The sequence below is a fragment of the Crassostrea angulata genome, chromosome 3, assembly GCF_025612915.1.
Source record: "Crassostrea angulata isolate pt1a10 chromosome 3, ASM2561291v2, whole genome shotgun sequence".
Classification (NCBI taxonomy): Eukaryota; Metazoa; Mollusca; class Bivalvia; order Ostreida; family Ostreidae; genus Magallana; species Magallana angulata.
Window position 1 is genome coordinate 20697695 of NC_069113.1, and position 22735 is coordinate 20720429.

General features: G+C 32.5%; 2 protein-coding genes across 3 annotated transcripts; one reads left to right on the forward strand and one right to left on the reverse strand.

The window, feature by feature from the left end:
* Window positions 1-541: 541 nt before the first annotated feature.
* LOC128177241 (epoxide hydrolase 4-like) lies at window positions 542-12323 on the forward strand. The gene is made up of 6 exons (XM_052843878.1): window positions 542-772; window positions 4030-4154; window positions 4890-5002; window positions 5551-5719; window positions 5957-6117; window positions 9797-12323. The coding sequence occupies exons 1-6, from the start codon at window positions 578-580 to the stop codon at window positions 10057-10059; spliced, it is 1026 nt and encodes a 341-aa protein (XP_052699838.1). The 5' UTR covers window positions 542-577; the 3' UTR covers window positions 10060-12323.
* Window positions 12324-17087: 4764 nt separating this feature from the next.
* LOC128179071 (tRNA-uridine aminocarboxypropyltransferase 2-like) lies at window positions 17088-22347 on the reverse strand. 2 transcript variants are annotated; one of them, XM_052846564.1, is made up of 6 exons: window positions 22214-22347; window positions 21611-21701; window positions 20104-20198; window positions 19309-19501; window positions 18346-18474; window positions 17088-17662 (listed from the first exon to the last, which is right to left on the reverse strand). In XM_052846564.1, the coding sequence occupies exons 1-6, from the start codon at window positions 22342-22344 to the stop codon at window positions 17462-17464; spliced, it is 840 nt and encodes a 279-aa protein (XP_052702524.1). In that variant the 5' UTR covers window positions 22345-22347; the 3' UTR covers window positions 17088-17461. The 2 variants fall into 2 exon arrangements, with proteins under 2 accessions (XP_052702524.1, XP_052702525.1); XM_052846565.1 differs by having other exon boundaries at window positions 21611-21663; window positions 22214-22293.
* Between the last annotated feature and the right edge of the window lie 388 nt (window positions 22348-22735).

The following is a 22735-nucleotide window of genomic DNA, read 5'->3' on the forward strand; positions in this document are numbered from 1 at the left end:
CATTTTTCCCTCGTAAAAATTCACAGGAACGAAAACAGATTTCCTACGGAGATTTAAAATGGGGAATGTTGACATCTTTTCTCCATTCGGAAATACTCGGGACACCTCGCGCAATTTTTCATCTGGGCGTCTTCATCCCTTGGCAATGAAAAACCTCGTAGACTTTTTATTTTTAGCCGTGTACTAAGCTAGAGGGGGCGTTTCAAAGGGGAAATCTTGGGATTTTTTCATACTATTGAATGAACATCGTCTGAACCAAGAGGTATTTAAAAATATTGAATAATTTAAGAAAATATGCGGCAAAAATATCTTGGGACAGACTATAAATATGTTATCCGATAAATAGGGGGAAAACCCTTTTTTAAGCTTGAAAATGACATCGGGTATAAATTTCACGACTATTTGGTCTCAGTTTTTATCAACATTGAAAAAAGTACCCCTTCGGATCAATGAATGAACCCCAGGCCAGATCAATTTTCAACCCGGCTCAAATCACTCCGTTTTTCCGTTCCGCGTTTTACACAAGGCTATAGGTGCTAAACAATCGTGCAGGGCGAGATAGACATTGACGATCACGATGGCGTTGAAACAAGTTGTGAAATTGATCGCAGTGACCATTTTCTCCTGCATTTACTCAACTCTTGTGTTTATTTCATTGTTTTTCCGTCCAAAATGGCTTATAGGCGGATTTTTCAAGAAGTCGAAGTCTGACCACCCCCCGAAATGTCTGAGTGACCCGAGTCTCGGGACCCACGGCTACATTCATCTAGAGGTGAGAAATGAGGCTTACCTGGCCTGCGTGCGGCAAGACTCAGTCTTTTATATTATAAAGCGGAAAACTTTATTAATACTGGCCTCATTATATAAATTATAGGTTTTTTTTATAGTATGCAGACGTTGTGTATGTACTACTGACTATATCTAGACTTAGATGGTTAGAGTAGATATGATTTTATCTATATAGCCTCGAGTGTATGAAGGGTGAGAAAATGGAACTTGGTTTATCACATTCACAAATAAGTTTGCATGGACAATTTTTTTTTTCCATTGTAGCTAAATATATTTCATGATCAAATTAACGTAATCATATCCCTTTTTAAAAAATCTACTAATTAAGGTAATACAAGATATTTCATAAATTTAAAGTTAATTAAATTAAAAAGTACAAGAATTTTCTTTCTATACCCCCCCCCCCCCCCCCCAAAATGATTCACTAAATTTTGATGCATGGAGTAGGCCTAGCCATTTTTTATACATGTATATTTTGTATAAAAATTTTGTGAAAAAATTCTGCTTAGCTACTTTGATGTCCCAACATTCCCTTTTCCCATGTGGCATCCCCCCCCCCCCCCCCAATTCCTCAGGGGTCCTAAGTCAACTCTTATTGCCACTGAATGTAGTACCTATTGCTAAGCTCACTTTGTTCACATTCTATAAATATGAATGTCATTACTGAATCCATTTTATTTCCAAATGTTACAAATCAAGGCAGAAATCGGGATACATTATCTGTATTTATAATTTTTTTAACAATAAAGAGTATCATGGAGTATAGAGTATATCTTTAAAAATCTTCTTCTCAGAAACTAATCAGCCAGGAAAGCTGAAACTTGTATTGAATCATCCTCAGGTTGTGTAGATTCAAAGTTGTGAAAAACATTAGAATATCCGGGGGGGGGGGGGGGGGGCGAATTTTATTTATACAGGATCTACATGAATTATTGTACATTGTCCAGATAGTTCATATCACGACTCATTAAACTGAATTTATCATACCTATTGTTCCTCAGGTGAGTGATGTAGCCAATTGACCTCTTGTTTACCAGGTAATAATTTTCCAAACTCTACCAGTTCATATTAACAAGATATCCCTAAATTTTAATGTAATATAGAGTCATATTATATATGTTAGAGAGGCAAACAGAAAAATGTTTGCATTTCCTAATAAACGTGGGTGCATGCTTGTGGGGTTGATGCGTGTCAATTGGAATTGTTCAGTGAATCATTTCTCAAACGTCTGCCTGTGGTTATTTTATCAACAGAAGTAGAGCCAAACCAATTCATTTATCTACAATATGACTCATTATACAAAAGGCATGAACAGTCAGGAATGCTAACAAGCTAACCTCCCTACACATAAACCAGGATGCCCCAGTCAAAGTCTGCATGATGTAATTGTTATTCTCTCTCCCTGTTTTTTTTTTTAAACTTTCTTCAATTCAGAATGAAAGCAAAAAACTTTGAATATATAGGATATATCCAAAATACTAATATTGTTTCAGATTTATTGTAAAAATGAAGCGCTAGTAAATGCATGGTTGTGGAATTTTAAGTGACACTTACGAAACCCTTGAATCACATGCAGTGTTAGTGTTGAGGAGAAAATTAGTTTATGTCATCTTGAAGTGGTATAAACCAGCATGGTTAGAAAGGAGAGATTCTCAGTGTTATATTATCAGAACTATTGGTTACTCTGTCGACCTATTTATTAACAGAGTAAAACTGTTGAAGTATATAGATTTTAACAATTTTTAACACAATGAACACTTTTATTAAGTTAACATAATGTGCCAGAATACTAAGTATATATAGTTTTGAATTGAGTGCAAAAGTTTCATATAATTGTTACCAAAGAAATAAGAAAAATATATTAGTAAAGACAGATTCAATGCTATTTGATATATATTACATACAAACACATGCACATTCTTGATTGACGTACTGACAGAATATTACTGTACAGATCTGCATAATAATGAAATGTATTTTTAATGCTTCCATATATATTTATCCTATTGTGCCTGAGGAGTTAGGAAAATTAATACCGTAGGTTTAAAAAGGGTCCAGGGTGTGTTTACTGGGGGTAGGGTTACTAATAGTTTGAATATAGGTATTATAGATTCTAATGTTAAAAATCTAGCCTTAAGAGCAGGGGAGAAAATAAATGATTTTTGTAATGGCATGAAATCATTACCGGTACATAACATACTTGCCAACTGACCCGATTTCGTCGGGTCACACCCGATTTTTCAACCCTTCACCCGATTATTTTTTATGACCCGGCGGGTCATGCTTTTCACCCGATTTTTGTCGAACAACCCGAAAATCTCCCGATTTCCGGATTTGGTTCGTGAATTACGTTGCGCGTTTGACTTCCAGTTATGAACTCAAGCTAAGCTTGGATTTACGTAACGCGTAAACAATGCCGATGGCTATAACAGACACATTAAGTGTAATTATTATCGTGAGTTGTTTTGACTAAGCGAAGGTTTAAATCATTAATTGTGATGGCTTCTAATAAGAAAAGGTCTTCATCGGGGCCAGCGGAATCAAAACCAACAAAAAGAAAACGATATTTTTGTACCTACCAACATATCTGGGAAAATGAATTCCCATAGGTAAAACAAAGTAATCGAGTACAACACGAGGCTTTTGCGTTCTATGTAACGCACATTTGAATATTGGATTTTGTGCCCAAAATGATCAGACTAAACATTCAAAAACGCTAAGTCATGTATAGAATGCTTTTTAATACACAAAAGTCTTCCAAGTCACTTACAACTTTCATGCCATCATTTACAGAGTTCAAAAGCAAGGTTAATGTAGCAGAAACTCTTTTTGCATTGTTTTTCAGCTGAACACAACCTACCATTTTCTGTGTCAGATCACTTTACAAAATTCAAAATCAGCAACTGTTAGTTAAAATGCTTCTTTGCAATAAAGTATTACACTGTTTACACATAAGTTTTAACACATATTTCTATTGTATATACCTACGAAATGCATGGTAAATATGTCGTGAATGTCGTTACGCGCTATGACCAGATTTTTTACTTTCCAAATCTGGTCATGACCAGATTTTCACGTGTGGGAGGTTGGCAAGTATGACATAAGTAAGTGATTGCTATATTTTTTTACCAGGAGAAAATGTTAAAAACTGCCTGCATGAGCTTGAAGTAAGCATGGCATGGCATATGGCATGTAGGATCTAATGTGTTTATGGCTGTACATTTTATATTTGTATTATAGGAGGTCAGACTTCACTATGTGGCAGCTGGTACAGAGGGGAAACCCTTGATGCTCCTAGTTCATGGATTTCCAGAGTTCTGGTATTCCTGGCGGTACCAGCTTAGAGAGTTCTCTAAAGAATTTAGGTATATAAGTTACATCTTGCTGTTTTAATGTCACTATAAACCAATTAGAAACTCGATCGATCCTTATGTAACACATCGTAAGAAAGTGCTATCTGCCTAAGTTCATTCATAATACTGACAAATATTACTACAGTACATGAGGGAGGACTAGAATGATTGGATTTAAATTAGAATTATTATACATTGATAAGAACATTCATCAGTGTTCAGGAAAATTAAGGTACATTGATCCTCTGAAAAGAGAGGTAACTCTCAGTAGGTTTATATTTACAAAGATTGTAGAATTAATTATTCTGGATTTCTGGTCAAAGGTTGGCAGAAACTGTGTTCATTTTTCTGTCATAATTTAGATTTCTTTTGGAAGATCATTAAAGCACACATTTTATATGAGTAAACAAAAGTAATGATGAACCTAAAGTTTTCAGGAACCTATAAATGGACAATACATATTGGAAGAGAATCAGATTAAAATGCATAATATATATACGATTGTGTCATCTGTCTTCTCAGATGGAGCATTATGCCAATCTATTAATATAATATTGTTATACATTTATTTTTGTCACAAATTAATGATGACAATGTGTATGTATGTAATACTTAATTTTTTCTAAAAAATATGTCCAACTTTTACCAATGGGTAAGTTTTCAAAGAATTCAACTGAATAATGTAGAACGGTACAATGTATATGGTACATGACTGCATGTGACTTGGCATTTGTGTTAATATTAAAGGGTTGTTGCTATTGATCAGAGAGGTTATGGAGACTCTGACAAACCGAGTGGTGTCAGCAGTTACAAAATTGACAAGCTATGCCAGGACCTGAAGCAGCTCATTCCTGCTCTAGGTAAGGAGGATCTCAAGTGGGGCGGGATTTAGTGCAACAACAAGTACTTGATTGAGAACATGTAGAATGCTTGCATACTCAAGTGTTAAAATGCAGTCTCACGCGATTTTTCATCCGATTTTCTCATCAAATTCGCTTTCGACTAAAATCATACCATGTGACTACTTAATCGAAAGTCGAAAGCGAAGTATTAAAGCCGATTGAAAATCTAAAGTGTGTGCAATTTTTAATTATCACTCTGATGAGAATCATGACATCACAATGACTTTTTACCATTCAATAAGAATAGTGAATAGATTTGATTGAAAATCGTTTCGTGTGACCACCTCAACAATCGACTCCAATCAACTTACCTGAGCAAGTCAATTGATAATCGGATGAAAAATTGCATCGTGTGACCACTGCGAACTTTACAGATGAACAATATTTGATATATGAATCTACAAGGGTTGCTTCTCCTGATTTAATGACGATATAATTCCTTGCATTTTAAAAAGGAATTTACAGTAATAAAAATGCTCTGATCAAATTTTCATCTCTCCCGGCAGGTTACAGGGACTGTGTTTTGGTGGGCCATGATTGGGGTGGTGCCGTGGTCTTCAACTTTGCCAACAAGCATCCAGAGATGGTGAAGAAGCTTATTGTGTTAAACGCTCCACATGGTGCTGTTATGTTAAAAGAGCTGATGACCAGTTATAAACAGTTTTTCATGTCATGGTAGGGCTCCATGTTATCTCTTTTTCTATTGTTCGATGTACCATTGGTACTTCAATGATGATTTTTGACTCAGAATTAAGATGTAAATGCTTTGGGATTATTATCTTTTTGATTCAGAATTTTGATGGAATAAATGTGTAATAGAATTATTTATCTATTTGATTCAGTATTTATATGAACAGTTTCCCTGTTAGTGAAAGAGCGAATGGACTTAACTCTCATAATTCATACTTTCAGGTACATGTTCTTTTTCCAAATGCCCTATTTGCCAGAGTTCCTATTACAACACAACTGTTGTAGTTCATTGAATGCAATGTTCAGAGACATGGACAAAAAACCGTTAAAAAATTGTACAGAAGAAGATCTTGAAGCATACAAGTACACATTTTCCAAAAAAGGTTTGTTGCATCAATACAAATATAACTATTACAGAGGGAGCAGTGACATGCTTTTATATTCAGCTCGACTTAAATAAAAAAAATTGTTTTTTAGACGGTGGCTATAAATAGCCACGGTCTATTGCTACGGTCATGACCGGAAGAGTATTTCTCACGGGGACCCTAGCGGATAAGGAACGATAACTCTGTTAGGTATTCAGTGTTACACGCAGTGTTTTATTTATGTTTCGATTTCAGTATGAGAACTAATTCTAATCTTATCAGATATTTTAAGCATTATAGCTGCTAATTATTTTGTACATATATTTAAATAATTTATGAAATTGTGTTTTATTTTAAATGAGCCGTTACCGGTACCTTGTCTACTTACGTGGTATCGATAATTTATGCACCAACTGCCAGTTGTGACCTTAAACTCTGTATCTATATCACTGCGATAATTAGCTAAAAGATCTCACAATAATCGCTTCTTGTTTTTTTTATAATGTAATCAATTGTCAGAAACACGCTATTTAAACAGGTTTGGCATTTCATATTTCAGCAATTATGCTTCATCGATAAATTCAGTCATTTCAACGAATTAATTTTAGTTAAGGAAGAATATTTATTTTTATGTAGCTTAGTCCAAAGAATTCACAACAGATACTGACAATGAATATTACATAAATTACATTTTATTGAACTTTAACCGATCAATGGCACACTTTCTTCTACAAGTGTGCATGTGTTATTAAACATAGAAAAAACTTAAAATTTACGATACAAATATATTAATGTGTTTAATTTTGTACTGACCTGTGATTTACCTAATTGTGTAACCCACTCAGTCTGTAGGAACATTAATTTTATTAAAGGCACCTCAATATTCATCAGACAATATTTACTACTGATGTTGACGCTTTACTTGCTGCTGACTTTCTCTCAGACACGCTAATCGATCGACCTCATATTGTAAAATTCACGTGCAAAACGAGTCGCCACTTTACAATTTTACATGTATACATGTATAAACAAACCACATTTTACGATGTTTCAAAGATTTTCAGTGCAGATTTTTGCAAATAAGGGATTAAAGACATATGCTGTAAAACGTCTTATGGATTTCACGGTGTGTCAGTTCGTGTATCTCTAATTTGCAGCAAACACTAGCTTTGTTGTGAGAAAAAACAATCGGTTCAACTCATGCAATGTTCCAGATACATTTATGGTACATTGTGAACGGTAATGTAAGATATAATAATTTTGTTCACTAAACAGTTTCTGATGAATTTTTTCCACAATAAACTTAATAACGCAATTTGATGAGCGAAGTACAATCTGTGACTTTAAAACATATGGGCCCGTCTCTGCTATTGGAGAGCCTTTTCTTTAGTTTTTTTTTGGGGGGGGGGGGAGGGGGATTTTTTCACTAACAGATAACATTATTTACCCATGTACGTAAATATAGCCCCTTTTGTTCTCAAATAATTTTTAACTCGCGAGAACAACTCTATTATGAGCTTTCTTCGACATTTGTTTCCATTTACAAATAGGTGGGCCTATATAAATGCGTCAGTTTGTTGCGACTCGCAATCGAAATACACACCAGTTAGAAAGTGTCACCACTCTACGAAATGCTACATCGGCGGTAGCGTATACATCAATGCTATATTTGCGATAAATAATGAAACATGAAGGCAAAAAATGTGCTTCAATCATAGATGACTGTAGTATTCTGCTGAGGTACAGAACTGTAACTTTCCGGAAATATTGCCGGGATTTGCGAAACCTAAATCTATTGTATAGGACATACATGCAAAGAATAAAATGAAATGTATATACACAGCAAACATGCGTTCAACTTGGATTTTGATTGTTTGGTGTTTTTAAAAACTTATGTGTAGCGATAAAATATACATGTAACTTTCCCAAATTCATTCAAATGATTTGAATAAATCGATAGCTAAGTACAATTGGACAAATGTACTTTAAAACGTTGATTAATGAAACTGCTGCGACTGAATATATTGTATGATTTTTTTTTCAAATTATTATTCACTTTCGTTGTGAGCAAATGGAAATAATCCACTAAAGTCAAAGATAAAATATTGATTGACTCCTCTGTTTCATGATGACGTGCATTCCAAAAGCAATACCATTTTTATCAAACAGGTTCTTGTAAACCATTCCGTTTTCTTTACACCTAAATGTATTAAATGACTATGAGGACAAAAGCAAATGTGATGGTCCACGAAACTGCAACCTTTTCCCCGTGAAGAAATTGAGGAGACAATAAACATACTACATGTATGCCCAAATATTTAGTAAAAACCTGATAAGTTTTTTATCATACCAAAGCTTTATTTGTTCTCGTTACTTTGAGAAATCTACAATAACTTTAAAGCACAATAGTCTAATCCACACTTTTCAAAAGTTGTTTTCCTTTGCGGTGTCAACCCAAAGGTCAAAAGGGGAAAAAACCAAAATTCCCCTTCTTTATACAAATTAGGCGTACTTTGATGAAATCTCTTTGAATTTGATTTATTCATTCAATATGTGGTGGCAACCCACATATTTAATGGGTCATTGTGGGGCAATCAATATACAAACATGTAGTACATGTATTACCGAAAACGGTATTTTAATGTCAACTGATATAGATACAAACATATAGATATAAACTTCTATACTACAAAGGCTACTGTGATAAATCTGTGAGTTTTCCCCAAAAGATGACTATAAAGAGACACAACATTTGTAAAGTGTGGATTGTGATCACAACTACGATTTCCACAGAATTATCCATGTAGGAAACTCACGACCAGTTTTGCGAGTAAGCGTAAAGTATTAGTACATGTTTGAGATACTGGCTGTGGATTTTGACAACAATAAATACCATACATGTAATATGCCACTTTCAAACGGCGCCACCGTCTAACAGTACTTTCAGTACTTTGATTGTCTGTCGTTCTTAAACTTTTGACCTTTCAACTTTTGGCCTAACATTATAGATGTAAAATTTAAAAAAAAAAAACCTGAGGTTTTCTCTTTTGGTGTTCCCCACCAACCCCCTTTTTTTTTTTTTACATTCATGCATTGTTTAACATACAAGTGTCAGGAAGAAAACACCATTGATAAAATAAAAGGAAAAAAAAAAGATAATAAATATACTTTTTCTTAAACTTTATGTAAAAATTAGATTCAAATGACATCTTGTTCAAATCACAACTCTTACAAAGAACATACAATTTAAATATGCCACTTTCAAACGGCGCCACCGTCTAACAGTACTTTCAGTACTTTGATTGTCTGTCGTTCTTAAACTTTTGACCTTTCAACTTTTGGCCTAACATTATAGATGTAAAATTTAAAAAAAAAAAACCTGAGGTTTTCTCTTTTGGTGTTCCCCACCAACCCCCTTTTTTTTTTTTACATTCATGCATTGTTTTACATACAAGTGTCAGGAAGAAAACACCATTGATAAAATAAAAGGAAAAAAAAAAGGATAATAAATATACTTTTTCTTAAACTTTATGTAAAAATTAGATTCAAATGACATCTTGTTCAAATCACAACTCTTACAAAGAACATACAATTTAAAATTTTGATTAACAGATATAGGAGCTAGTAGAAAATCACCCTTATAATGAAGTGAATTTCAAAAATATTATAAAAACATGCATTTTGTTTATAACTCCAGGAAATGGTTTTACGGGACCATTAAATTACTACAGAGCGGCAATGAGGGGCGATTTAGATAAGAGGATGTTTACTCCCATAGAGGTGCCCACACTCATCATCTGGGGGGTCAAGGATGTGGCCTTGAACAAAAACCTACCAGAACTCAGCAAGAAGTACATCAAAGATTGCACCATCAAGTATGTGGAGGAAGCTACCCACTGGGTCCAGATGGATGCCTACGAAGATACCAACAAGCACATCTGGGACTTTGTGAAAGCTTAATTAGGTGCCTTGATCTTATACATGTGAATGGTATTATACCATATAGCCTCACACCAAAAATTAAAAATAAAAGTTTTACAAGTCCAATGAATATGAGATAATATATATTTTAATTATTGTTTAGGAGTAATGATAGAAAGAAATTAAGAATTATTATTAATGTATTTTGTTAAATTGTAGACAATTTGAATTTCAATCAAGTGTTGTTATTGTTTAGTTTAATGATCCATCTGGTAAATTCCAATATATCTGCAGTGATACTTTTTTTTTGATTAACAATGTATCGTCGGTTGTTGGTTTTATCTTGTAATTACCATCATATATATAGTTTTATCAAAGTGTTGTAATTTTGTTATTTAGACTCTTTGGTTCTGATATTTTCATATACCTGTACTAGGTAGATGTCACAAACATATTACAGTAAAACTCGTTTAGTACGAACACGGATAAAGCGAATTCTCAAATATTGTGAAGTTTTTTTAAGACCCCGGTAAAATTCTTATAAAATCTTTGCAAAATTTTATTGTTATAACGAATTTGCACTACCATTTAACATAACAGTTTGAATTAATTTATTTTCATGTACAATTTTCAATTCACAATCCGATTATTAAAGATATCAAAGTAATGTATTTTTATTTTAAGCATCAATTAGCAAAAATTATAGTCTAGTGAGGGAAAAACATGTTTATAGTGAATTAGCTATAGATATTGTTATGAATTCATTATACGGATATAAGGAATAACGGATATAAGGTAGTAAATCCATTGATCCCTAGGACTTCACAATAACAGACTTTTACTGTACAGAATTACCATTTAGTGATCGGTAGCACACAAAATTTGATAAATATATACCGGTATGTCATTGTTTTTGCTATAAAATTGCTAGATTACTCAATGTCATATCAGATCATCCAGTATGTTGTGAACAGCATTAAAAACTTCATAATTCTGGTTGTAACACGCTTTCTGATTGGCTAAAAAAAATCTATATTGTAAAAGAGATGTTGCCCTCATCATAGTAAGACTATAATGTCAAAAAACGTATCAATCCGCATGATGTTACGTTTGAATTTTGTACAATTTGATGTCATTTTAAAGACCAAATGACTGTTTTTATCTTAAATCAATAGAAACAATATAAATTTTAAGCAATGAATTCAATATCTATAAGTTTTATATGATATATGGGACAGTTTATGCTTAATTTTTATAAACCACTAGTGTAAAATGCCCAAACTATTTTATATCATATAAAACTAATAAATATTGTATACATTCCCTAAATGCATGTTACTTATCCAATGTTATGAATGATACGATAAAAAGAGAAAAGAAAAAAAAGGTGGTTAAATAATCTTTAAATAGACCACTTTGTGTCTATACAAACACTAGCAGAGGAATGTATCACTTTATTGGTGAATGAAATGGAGAAATGCACAGCTAGGTCCACATAGTGTAATATTTTTTCTATAAAGTTGTTTCAACTATTTCTTTACAGCTGCGCTGAATTATAAACTGATAAATCCAATTTTGAATTCCTTTAGACATGTTTATTGTTGTTTGTATTGACATATAATTTTTGAACAAATAATATATCCATGATTTTTTTTTATTTTGATATTTTTGCCAAAATATTTTTTTACGTTTATACCATGTCACATTGCAATGTGGTTGTTGTTATTGAAATTTTCTAAATTTCATGTGTCCGAAACTTTTTTGAAACTGTTCAAGGATTTTGTTGAAATTTAAGGTTTAAGGGAATGAGCTTAATTGCCTGTAATGCTATATCTAAAGAACAATCATAAAAACAACTTATTTTTCAAATATTCTAAGAGCTAAAAAATTCAAATTACAAAGAATATTTTTTTAGGCAATTGAAGCTGCTTTTATTTTTTAAGGAGGTAAACCGTGACTTGTTGAGTTAATTAGATAAAATATAGCAGACATTTATCAAACGTGAACAAAAAATACAGTATACTCTTGATAATTTTTTGTTTCTTAATTAAAACAATGTGATTGTTATTGCCATAGAATCATTATAATTACAATTTGTGATGCCTCAACTTTTGTGAATTTCATGTTGCCATCAACAATGTTGTCAACAATGGTAAAAGTTTTGTATTCATACCTTAATCATAGAAAGAAGGTCCAAACAAACCTTTGTAAATTTGATGATTAATCCATAAAAATGGTGCACAAGGTGATTGCAGAATTTGTTCATGTGCTTTTTTTTTTTTACACAACGTGTGTTTTGTACAATGAACATGTTAGACAAAATATACCAATAAAAATTTTGGAGATCTAACAACAGTATTTTTGTTTTTCAACAATGAGTGTTTTGTGCAAGGTACTGTTACAGTTCCTTTAATTATGTACAAGCCAGACAAAACTAGAACTGTCCTAATGGGACTAATACCCCCGCTAGGCTAATTTCAAATGGGACGTCAAATAATTGAATTGAATAATAATTAAGGTTTGGAACACATACAAAAAAAAAATTCTAGAATTGTAAAAAAAAAAAAAAAATAGTTAACAAAGAAAAATTAAAATCAAAATTGTCAGAATTTCACTGTAAATACATATCTATAACAGTAATACATTTACAAATGTATGTATTTGATGATATTTTTTTTTTAAATTTAATTGATTTAAAGAAAAACCAACAAAATGACAATAACCCCTCCCTTTGCAGTGAATAGAAATACCGGTAGCCAAGCAATGCTCTTCTGTTGATAAAACTTTCAATATCTTTCTAATAAGAGTCTTGACAGATGCAATTAGTTGTTTCAAATTTTCCTCACTTTCTCCTATGGCACAATTGAACTCCATATCAGAAAATTGATCCCATAGGACTATGATTTTCTTTGGTGAGCTTGTTAAGTTTAATAAACTCCCAAAACATTACCATAATTACCATACTATGTAAAAATATGTAAAAAAGAAAATTTAATATTACAAACAATTTTAAAATTGCCAAAACACTACAATCATATCAGTAATTTTGAATTTCATTTAAATTAATGCCCAATAGGGTCACTTCATAAAATTACTTGACAAATAAATTTAAACAACCGCTAAAAATAGTTTAACTTCTTTATTAATAATTATATTATTTATTTCCTTATAATGATAGACCTTTTGGTTTACATGAAACAGTTTTAAAATAGCCTCAAAACCATCACCCATTTTACAGATTATCAATTTCCCCTAAACACATGCTCCATCTGAGCCATGGCTCAGATAATGGCTCCCTTGGGACGAATGAATTCAGCCACACTTGTCTTTGATGTTCTCATTAGCTCCTAAGAATTTATCATTGACAAACAAAAACTTTGCATTGTCAGTTGATAGAACACTTATAAAAAATAAATTTTTTTTTATTAATTAAGACATAAAGACAAAAAACTCCATCTGGATGTATTTATATAAATATATTTTAGAGTGTTTTCTATTAATTAATCAATAAAATCTGTAATGATTACCTCCCTTACTTTTCAACATTAGTGTACAATATATAGAATAAGGAAAATAAAAACTGTCATAAAATCATTAAATCTTGTCTGATCTTAAAAAAAATTGCAGGTGCACATCTTCAGATGGTGTTCAACATATGTACAAATTTTCAAACTGTTCCATGCAGTAATAAAAAATTCTATAGGGTGGACAAAGTTGCGTCTACAGACAGACGGACAGATGGACAGATGGACAGACGGACAGGGTGAAACCAATATACCCCCCTAAACTTCGTTTGCGGGGGTATAACTAGAACTGTCCTAATGGGACTAATACCCCCGCAAGGCTAATTTCAAATGGGACAAATAATTGAACTGAATAATAAAGGTTTGGAACACATACAAAAAAAATAATTCTAAAATTGTAAAAAAAAAAAATTAGTTAACAAAGAAAAATTAAAATCAAAACTGTCAGAATTTCACTGTACATACATATCTACAACAGTAATACATTTACAAATGTATGTATCTGATGATAATTATATATTTTTAAATTTAATTGATTTAAAGAAAAACCAACAAAATGACAATAACCCCTCCATTTGCAGTAAATGAAAATACCGGTGGCCAAGCAATGCTCTTCTGTTTATAAAACTTTAATTATCTTTCTAATAAGAGTCTTGACAGATGCAATTAGTTGTTCCAAATTTTCCTCACTTTCTCCTATGGCACAATGGAACTCCATATCAGAAAATTGATCCCATAGGACTATGATTTTCTTTGATGAGCTTGTTAAATTTAATAAACTCCCAAAACATTACCATAATTACCATACTATGTAAAAATATGTAAAAAAGAAAATTTAATATTTCAAACAATTTTAAAATTGCCAAAACAATACAATCATATCAGTAATTTTGAATTTCATTTAAATTAATGCCCAATTGGGTCACTTCATCAATTTACTTGACAAATAAATTTAAACAACCTCTTAAAATAGTTTAACTTCTTTTTGAATAATGATATTATTTATTTCCTTATAATGATAGAACTTTTGGTTTACATGAAACAGTTTTAAAATAGCCCCAAAACCATCACCCATTTTACAGATTATCAATTTCCCCTAAACACATGCTCGATCTGAACCATGGCTCAGATAATGGCTCCCTTGGGACAAATGAATTCAGCCACACTTGTCTTTGATATTCTTATTAGCTCCTAAGAATTTATCATTGACAAACAAAAACTTTGCATTGTCAGTTGATAGAATACTTATAAAAAATATTTTATTTTATTAATTAAGACATAAAGACAAAAAACCTCCATCTGGATGTATTTATATAAATATATTTTAGAGTGTTTTCTATTAATTAATCAATAAAATCTGTAAGGATTACCTCCCTTACTTTTTAACATTAGTGTACAATATATAGAATAAGGAAAATAAAAACTGTCATAAAATCATTAAATCTTGTCTGATCTTAAAAAAAATTGCAGGTGCACATCTTCAGATAGTGTTCAACTTATGTACAAATTTTCAAACTGTTCCATGCAGTAATAAAAAATTCTATAGGGGGGACAAAGTTGCGTCTACACAGACGGACGGACAGACGGACAGGGTGAAACCAATATACCCCCCTAAACTTCGTTTGCGGGGGTATAATAAATTGAGGTTTTGAAACACGAACCAATTTAGCTCACAGAGACAAAGTCGGGGCGAGTTTATGCTATACCCTCGAGGTCTGGACCTAGTTAATGTTTTTGGAGCAGGTCCTTTATCTAAGTTATTACCTGTCCTGCATGGAAGATACATTTAGGCATACTAATGGACTTAACAGTCTTGAATGCTGAATCTGGGCCATAAATTGTAGAGGCTTGAGGTTAAGTTTTTGGAGCAGGTGCTCTTTGGTGACCATATTGAAGTTGTATTGTTTCTATCGTCACCTGACATGGATTGATGATGCACCATGTGATACTGATGCAATCAACAAACTTGGATGCTGAATCTGAGCCATATGTTTCAGATGCTAGAGGATGTTAAGGTTTTTGGAGCAGGTCACATTTTTAGTTAAATATTCAAACTTGCATGGGTGATTTAACTAAGTAAATAAATCACAGAGCTAGCTTTAGATACTCGGTGATCTTGATTATTTAGATGCTTATGCAAATTTAAGATTTTAGAACAACTCAAATTGTGTTAGGGTCTTGGAGCTGGTAACATAATAAAGTAAATTCTGTCATACGTCCCAAACAGACTTGCACCTTTACTATAGCTATTGATGTGTAATAAAGAGGTAGCTTCTGATGCAGAACTTGATCTTGATGATATGGATGCTGGATCAGATATATGTTTTTAATGGTAAAAAAAACCCAGGTTTGAATGTTGGAAGAAAATGTTGATCTGACCAACTTCCATGGTTCATGTATGTTTAGATTTAAAATATAAGGCAATCATCAGATACAGAGCCTGATTGCCATCATAAAAGATACTAAGAAAACCTTTTACTACCTCACTCAAACTTGCATGATCGCTATGATTGTTGATGTATGATAGAGCATATGATTCCTATGATATCATATATCATCATTTGATATGATATAGAATGATATTATACAGTATAGGAATTCCTTTGTATCATATGATATGATAAAATTATGTATCATACCATACAAAAGTATGATATGATAAAATATTTATGATATGATACAATATAATATCATATGACTGCCGTCATGAGAAAAAGGCCCTTATCTTTTGACGTCACAATGCTCAGAAAACGACGTCAAAGTAGCGGCATTGTAAACGCGTTCGTGACGTCGTGACGTTTTCGACGAGCTACCTCAAAGTCGTGTTAGCATCATTTACTAAAATTGTCATAAAATGCTTAAAATACACAAGATCTTGGATATCTTAGTATATTTGTATTCAGAAAGAGTTGACTAATACGAATTGACAAAAAAGTGAGTTAGTGAAATATATATTATGCATATATTGACAGATTACAAATTATTAAATAATACTGGCTTTACTGCCTCTTAAAAAAAACCAATTATGGTCTTTACAAATGAATATTACACATACTTTAGACATAATATTGTTAAACTGTAAGTTCTTTGATTCTTATAAAAGTTTGGAGGTGACAAGCACTATTCCTGTATGATATTAGATTTTGTTTCTAAGCTTATCATTTTTAAAATGACGCCAAATTTTATATCTTGAACACATAGTCTATACAATGACAGCGCCCCATAAATTGCACATCTAAAAGGGCCTGGATCAGTTGTTCAATTCATTCTCAAGTCTTTAAAATGCACAATATATTTTCCTTCATAAAAAATCATATGATAAAAATGGTGAATTTTTTCCACCTAATAATTTTCTTATTGATTGTTGAAACAAAACAAATATTCCATAGAAAAAGCTCTTTATTCATATTTTTTGCATCTTGATTCATATAAGCAAATTGATCATATCTTTTTTTTTTCAATTGCACTTATAAACTTTCACTTGGAATATTGCTCTATTATTTTTCAGTTCAAGAAGTGAAAAAAAGAAAGAAAAGAAAATGCACCATTGGGCAATCAATGCCATACTCTCTATTTCAAGGAACAGAAACTTTAGAGATCTACCGGTACATGTATTTGTTGCAATTCACAATAACTTTGAGGTTAATATTTGTTAGAAAAACAAATAGTTCTGTTTCACAGTAAGCATGCCCACAATTTTTTCAAAACAAACAATTTTAATGGCGACTTCAAGCATTAGATCTGTCTGTTCTACTGCAATATGTATGTTATAAATAGAAACATGGAATAATATGTACATGAACATATTAAAGCTTTACTGCTTGATTGTTGCATATTTTCATAATGTTACAACTATTACCTTAAAACCCATTAAAAGACTTTACTACCCTATTTGTGTTCTAAAAAAAGGGCTGTTGTCAAGATGAGGGTTCTATTGAATTAGAAGAATCCATTAAGGAATTAACAGTCTGTCCATCTTTTTCAAACTTTTTTAGATATTTCTTTTTGAGAGTTTTGTTCCAGAGTCCATTTTCTATCTTGTACACTTTGCTGTCGTGCTTGCAGGCTCCATGTTGAAGCTGGAAATCACACAGAGCTTCTAGGGGACGGGTTAATATCTGTAAAAATCAGCACAAAATAAGCCCATTCTTGACAAGAACAATGCATCATATTGACCTCCCTTTTATATACATGTAATTATATTTTATATGTACAACATTCACAAATTGATTAAATTATTAACTAAGATTTCATTCAACTAATTTCTGACTTTGCTTGTTACATGATACAGATTAAACTAGAGGTACTGTGGAAAGTAATGGATGCACCAATTTTCTTAAGGGACCTTGAACTTGCTTAAATGACCAAAGGTCAGGACATATTTCCAGATCATGCAATCTTTGTGTCAAATTTAAGCTTCTAATCATTTTCCAATACAAGATACGGCCTAGGCAGACAGACAAGGTGATTCCTATAAAATGCAGATACATGAGCAAATAATTTTTATTTCCTATGTTCATGTCTTTAAATATTGTACAAAAGGGGGTTTGCAACATGATTCAACTGTCATTTTTACTGTAATAAAAGCACTTGACAATGAACAAGAAGGAATATAGAGAAAATTAATCAAATACCTTTGACCTGATATTATTACTCAATGAGGGTCAATGATTGCCTCGGTCAATCCTCATTAAATAAAAATTGTTTGTACTCATGCTTAGAAATTGACATGAAAAAGACCTAATATACCAAGGACTGTCAGAAAGATCTATACACATTCAGTGCACAGTTTTACACCTACATCAATGATTTCTGGTCGTCTCTCCAGGGCGGCCAGAGCCACTGCCGTAGACTCGAGGGTAGACAGAGACATGTCATTGGGCTGCGTCCGAATCACAAACTTACTCTTGGTGCTGTGGTTCAATTTTACCTGAGGAAAAAAACCCCAGTTGAGTTTTATATCATCTCTGCTTTCTTACCATAGCCCAATCCCATCAAATAAAGCAATTTTTATCACAAAAAGAACAAGTAAACAAGTTCCTTGTAAAATGAGATTCTAAAATTTAAAAAAATTTATCTAGTATCCAGCTCTAGCTCCTCATTTTATTAGCCGGGCTCTGCTGAAAGCAGAGTCCTGGCTATAGGCAGGCAAATCGCCAATGTTACTATAAATAGCACAAATAAACAAAAAAACCAAACAGCGTCAAGGTAAAGCTTCCGCTATACCAAATAGTTACACAAAGAGCCACGTTTTGTCAAAAGTGTTGGCATTTTGTTTCTTTTTTTTAAATTTCGAATGAATTGTCTATCTTTTTTAGTTTTCTTATTAATAACGTGTTTTTAAAACATTACTATGCATTTTGGACACATACAATGTGCATGAATTTCCATGAACTACTTTGCTGCGCGATGAAGAAACGGGGATTGAATATATAATGCTTGTTGCAAAATTCAAGGCAGCAACTGTTAAACTTTTTAACTTCTACTAGACAGACATATTTTTTGTTTATAGCCGCTTACAAAATTTGGTCGCTCTCTGATGCTTTGCCGACATTAAAAGCATGAGAGAGAGAGAGAGAGATTTTCAGTCTTTACTACACAATATGCATAAAGACACACCAAAAGAGCCCGGCTTTCAGTACTTCAGTACTTTGATTATGTCTAGAAGATAAAAAGTTAATATTGAATCAAATACAGCAACCTTATATATTATAAAATGAGAAATAACATTCATCATGGTCTCCTACTTTTAAACTGTAGTTACCTTTTTAGGCCAAGAAAAAACTTCATTATGGAGAAACATGCCTTTGGCCTGACCCCAGGTCCCGTCAAGTAACACCAGGTTATATGGCTGACCACCTGGTGCCTGGGGGATAGCCTCAATATCCTCAGCCTCAGAGTCTGGGTACAACAGAAGGGTGTTGGGGCTCTTCATAAGTTCAGCTACCTTTGGGAATCTGTATTAAAGATTTACCATATACCTTATACAGGGTTGGAACCTATTTCACTCCGTCTTAAGTTCGCCCACACACAGTTGTGTTAAAAGACAGAAAATTTGAGACATTTGAATTGGCCCAGTCTTAATTTGACCACTGTCAATGAGGGCAAAGGGCAAAAATAAAATGGAGACAAATATTTCCCTGTGTACAGTAATTTTACAACTTTTCACAATTTATGTATGAGGAATTCTAAAAAGAAGTGTTTTCCCCCCAAAAAAAACCAAACAAACATGAAAAATAAAACTATAAGCAAATAAGACCTGAAGTTGTCTCGTTTATTTTTTCCTTTGAACATCCATAGTCTTTTCAGCTAGCACAAAATTTGTTTTCACTCTACAATATTCGTTCACTCTACAATATTCATTGGCCTCCATTTGTGGATTAAATGAAAAATTTAAAAAAAAAAAGGTCAATTCATGGACAACGATCATATCAATCTTTATGTTGATAAAAATATTAACTTTATGGATCATCACAACGATAAAATCTACGAAAATTGGTATTCAATGCAAATATTGATGAAACCGGCCACAATAAAAAAACAAAGAAAATTGAACTACCTGCGAAGTGAGAATTTTTTCCCCTTGATGATTTGCACATTATCTGTAGGCAGGCATTCACACAGAATGGGAACAGTTGTCAAATTTCTACTTTCCTTAAAAATGATTTGAAAAAAAGGTTTTTCAGTATAAATTTCAATGTATAAAACATAACTTTGCATAACTTGGGTTTAGACTATATGCAGAGTTATTTTCGCCCCATGATATTTTCGACCCTCTTCACTGGGAAACGGTTTCGCCCCGTCTTGAATTCCCCCGACAAAAATGTGTTTAAAGAGAGATTATTTGAGACTTAAATTGGAATTCACACAGTCTTAAAATAGCCCACTGACAATGAGGGCAAAAGGGTAAAAAATAAAATGGGTGTGAATATTTTCCTGTATGCCTTTTGAATTTTTAATAACATATATTAAGATTTTCGAGCTATTGTGATGATTGTGCAGTTATGATATTACTTATTAGGTTTGTTACTGATTGACTAAGTCAGTAACAAACCTAATATGTGTTTTGTTTGCTGAGGACTATCAAATGAAACATTTATTCACAAGAAGTGAAGACCTATAGCTATGCATATCCATGTAAACTTGGCATATGGCCTTGCATCTCATACAATTTTACGCAGTAAAACTTTTCAGAATTCTCATTCTTACCATTTACCTACTAAATAGTCTTTGAAAACCTTTTTCAATTTCAATGTTTTGTTGCCACTTAATTTTAAACATATTATATCTTTCCTCTACAAAGGTTTGATCAAATCTCTGCGCTGCTATTTTATTCTGCTCCAGACTAAAACAACAAAGTGAAGTAATTTCAAAAGGCAAGAAATGTTGGCCATATTGCCAAAGATAAAATCTTCAGACACAATCAAAGAAATAAATCTGACAGTCCTGTGCCATGGTCATGTGCCATGTTTAACTAATGAAAATGTGACATTTCAGGAGAAAATTAATGATGAATATGAGGATCTTGGCCTTTACTCAGAATGTCTCTAAAAAATCATGCACTAAGTACCTTTTACTATGCTTTTTATTACAAAATGATTTCTATGGAAAAACATTATTTACAAACAAAGTCACAGAATTAAGGTATCTCATATTCCTTCTCAAACATACATCAATAGACCCTTTCATGGTAACTGCGGTACTGCTCTTTTGCAGGGCAAAAACATAGTTTCGTGATATATGACGTAATGTCAATTGTTTCAATTACGTCATTTAATTATCTACCTACTAAAACTTCGACAAAGTATATCAATTTGCCCTGCAAGAGAGCAGTACCGGCAGTTATCGTGAAAGAGTCCATACACAAGAATTTGTAAAAGATTTAACATCGTAAAAAGTTCATGACTAAATACCCCTCCACCATGTTGACCACCATAAAACCCAACAAAATTAATATTTAAAAATAAAATGAAAAAAAATTGAAATTCAATGTGAACTATAAAATGAATGCAAATACTTTTACCAAAAATGTTTTTTTGCATAAAACATTAAATAAATGTCTTTACCTCCAGTGGATGTTGTAAGATATAGACATTAGTTTCTATGGCAACTGGCTTCTCTGGTAAATAAGGACACAAGCAAACAGTTATTGGTCGGCTGTCAAAGAAAGTACATCAAATAATCTTATTAAAAGAAAAGGTGTTGCTGTTACATAGACTACACAAAAGCTAAGCCTACCGAACATGTAGCAATCAAATTTTTGCTCTATTAACTGAGCCACAGCCTACATGTATATAATGCCCATGAACGTCATGATAAAACTGAATTTCATATTCCAACCCTTTAATAAAATTAAATTCTCTGAATCAAAATACAAACTGGAACTCTAGCAACTATTCTTCAGGTACATCTTAAAAACTTCAAAAATTTTATTTTGTAAATAAATGGTGGGTGTAAAACACAAGCAACAATAATTAAATTCTCTTATAAATTAACTGAAGTACATCTTACAGAGTATTACTTCAATGTCGATAAAAATATTTCGTTTACTCTAAGTTAAACGTGAAACTGCACAAAAAAATAGTTGCTTTTCAGTGCAATTGTAATTGTGACATGTCTTTTATCTACATGTTTTATCAACATGTCTGTCATGGTCGATAAGTTGTTACCTGCATCTTGAACATGATGGTCTTTTATTCTGGGGGACACGTATTTCTTCGTCCTCTTCATTTGCATACGAATATAAAATATCAAGGAATTCTGGCGAGGACTTTCCATCCTCTGTCATCATCATGATCATGATCCTCACGCTGTTATGTTGTTTATGAAATAAATGTATTACGATCCCGATCCAAAATCAGCACTGTTGTGAGCACTCGGAACTACTCGGATGAGCGTAGCGGAATCAGCCGAGGATTGCCGATTGCTGTTGTGAGCGTTGTCAGTACTTTCTCTATCATCACGATTCAGAAAATGTAGCGGCACATTGCTACTTTTAATATGGAAATTAATAAAAATTAAACGCATTCAATTCAATCAAATGCGGTTATAAGGACGGATAAAACACAAAAAAAAAAAAAAAAAAAAAAAAAAAAAAAAAGGACAACCAATTTTATTCTTTGCTTCTATAAGTACTGCTGAATCAGTGCTTACTGTCGAGCACTGTCGTTGGAAAAGGGTCAGAAGAAATA

Excerpts from the sequence above, each read along its gene's own strand:
- LOC128177241 (XM_052843878.1), top strand. The coding sequence starts at position 578 with ATGGCGTTGAAACAAGTTGTGAAATTGATCGCAGTGACCATTTTCTCC. Across the intron at positions 5,720-5,956 it reads AAACAGTTTTTCATGTCATG|GTACATGTTCTTTTTCCAAA; the intron begins GTAGGGCTCCAT and ends TCATACTTTCAG. Across the intron at positions 6,118-9,796 it reads GTACACATTTTCCAAAAAAG|GAAATGGTTTTACGGGACCA; the intron begins GTTTGTTGCATC and ends TTATAACTCCAG.
- LOC128179071 (XM_052846564.1), bottom strand. The coding sequence starts at position 22,344 with ATGATCATGATGATGACAGAGGATGGAAAGTCCTCGCCAGAATTCCTT. Across the intron at positions 20,199-21,610 it reads TCTTACAACATCCACTGGAG|GAAAGTAGAAATTTGACAAC; the intron begins GTAAAGACATTT and ends ATCATTTTTAAG. Across the intron at positions 19,502-20,103 it reads AAAAAATTCTCACTTCGCAG|ATTCCCAAAGGTAGCTGAAC; the intron begins GTAGTTCAATTT and ends TCTTTAATACAG.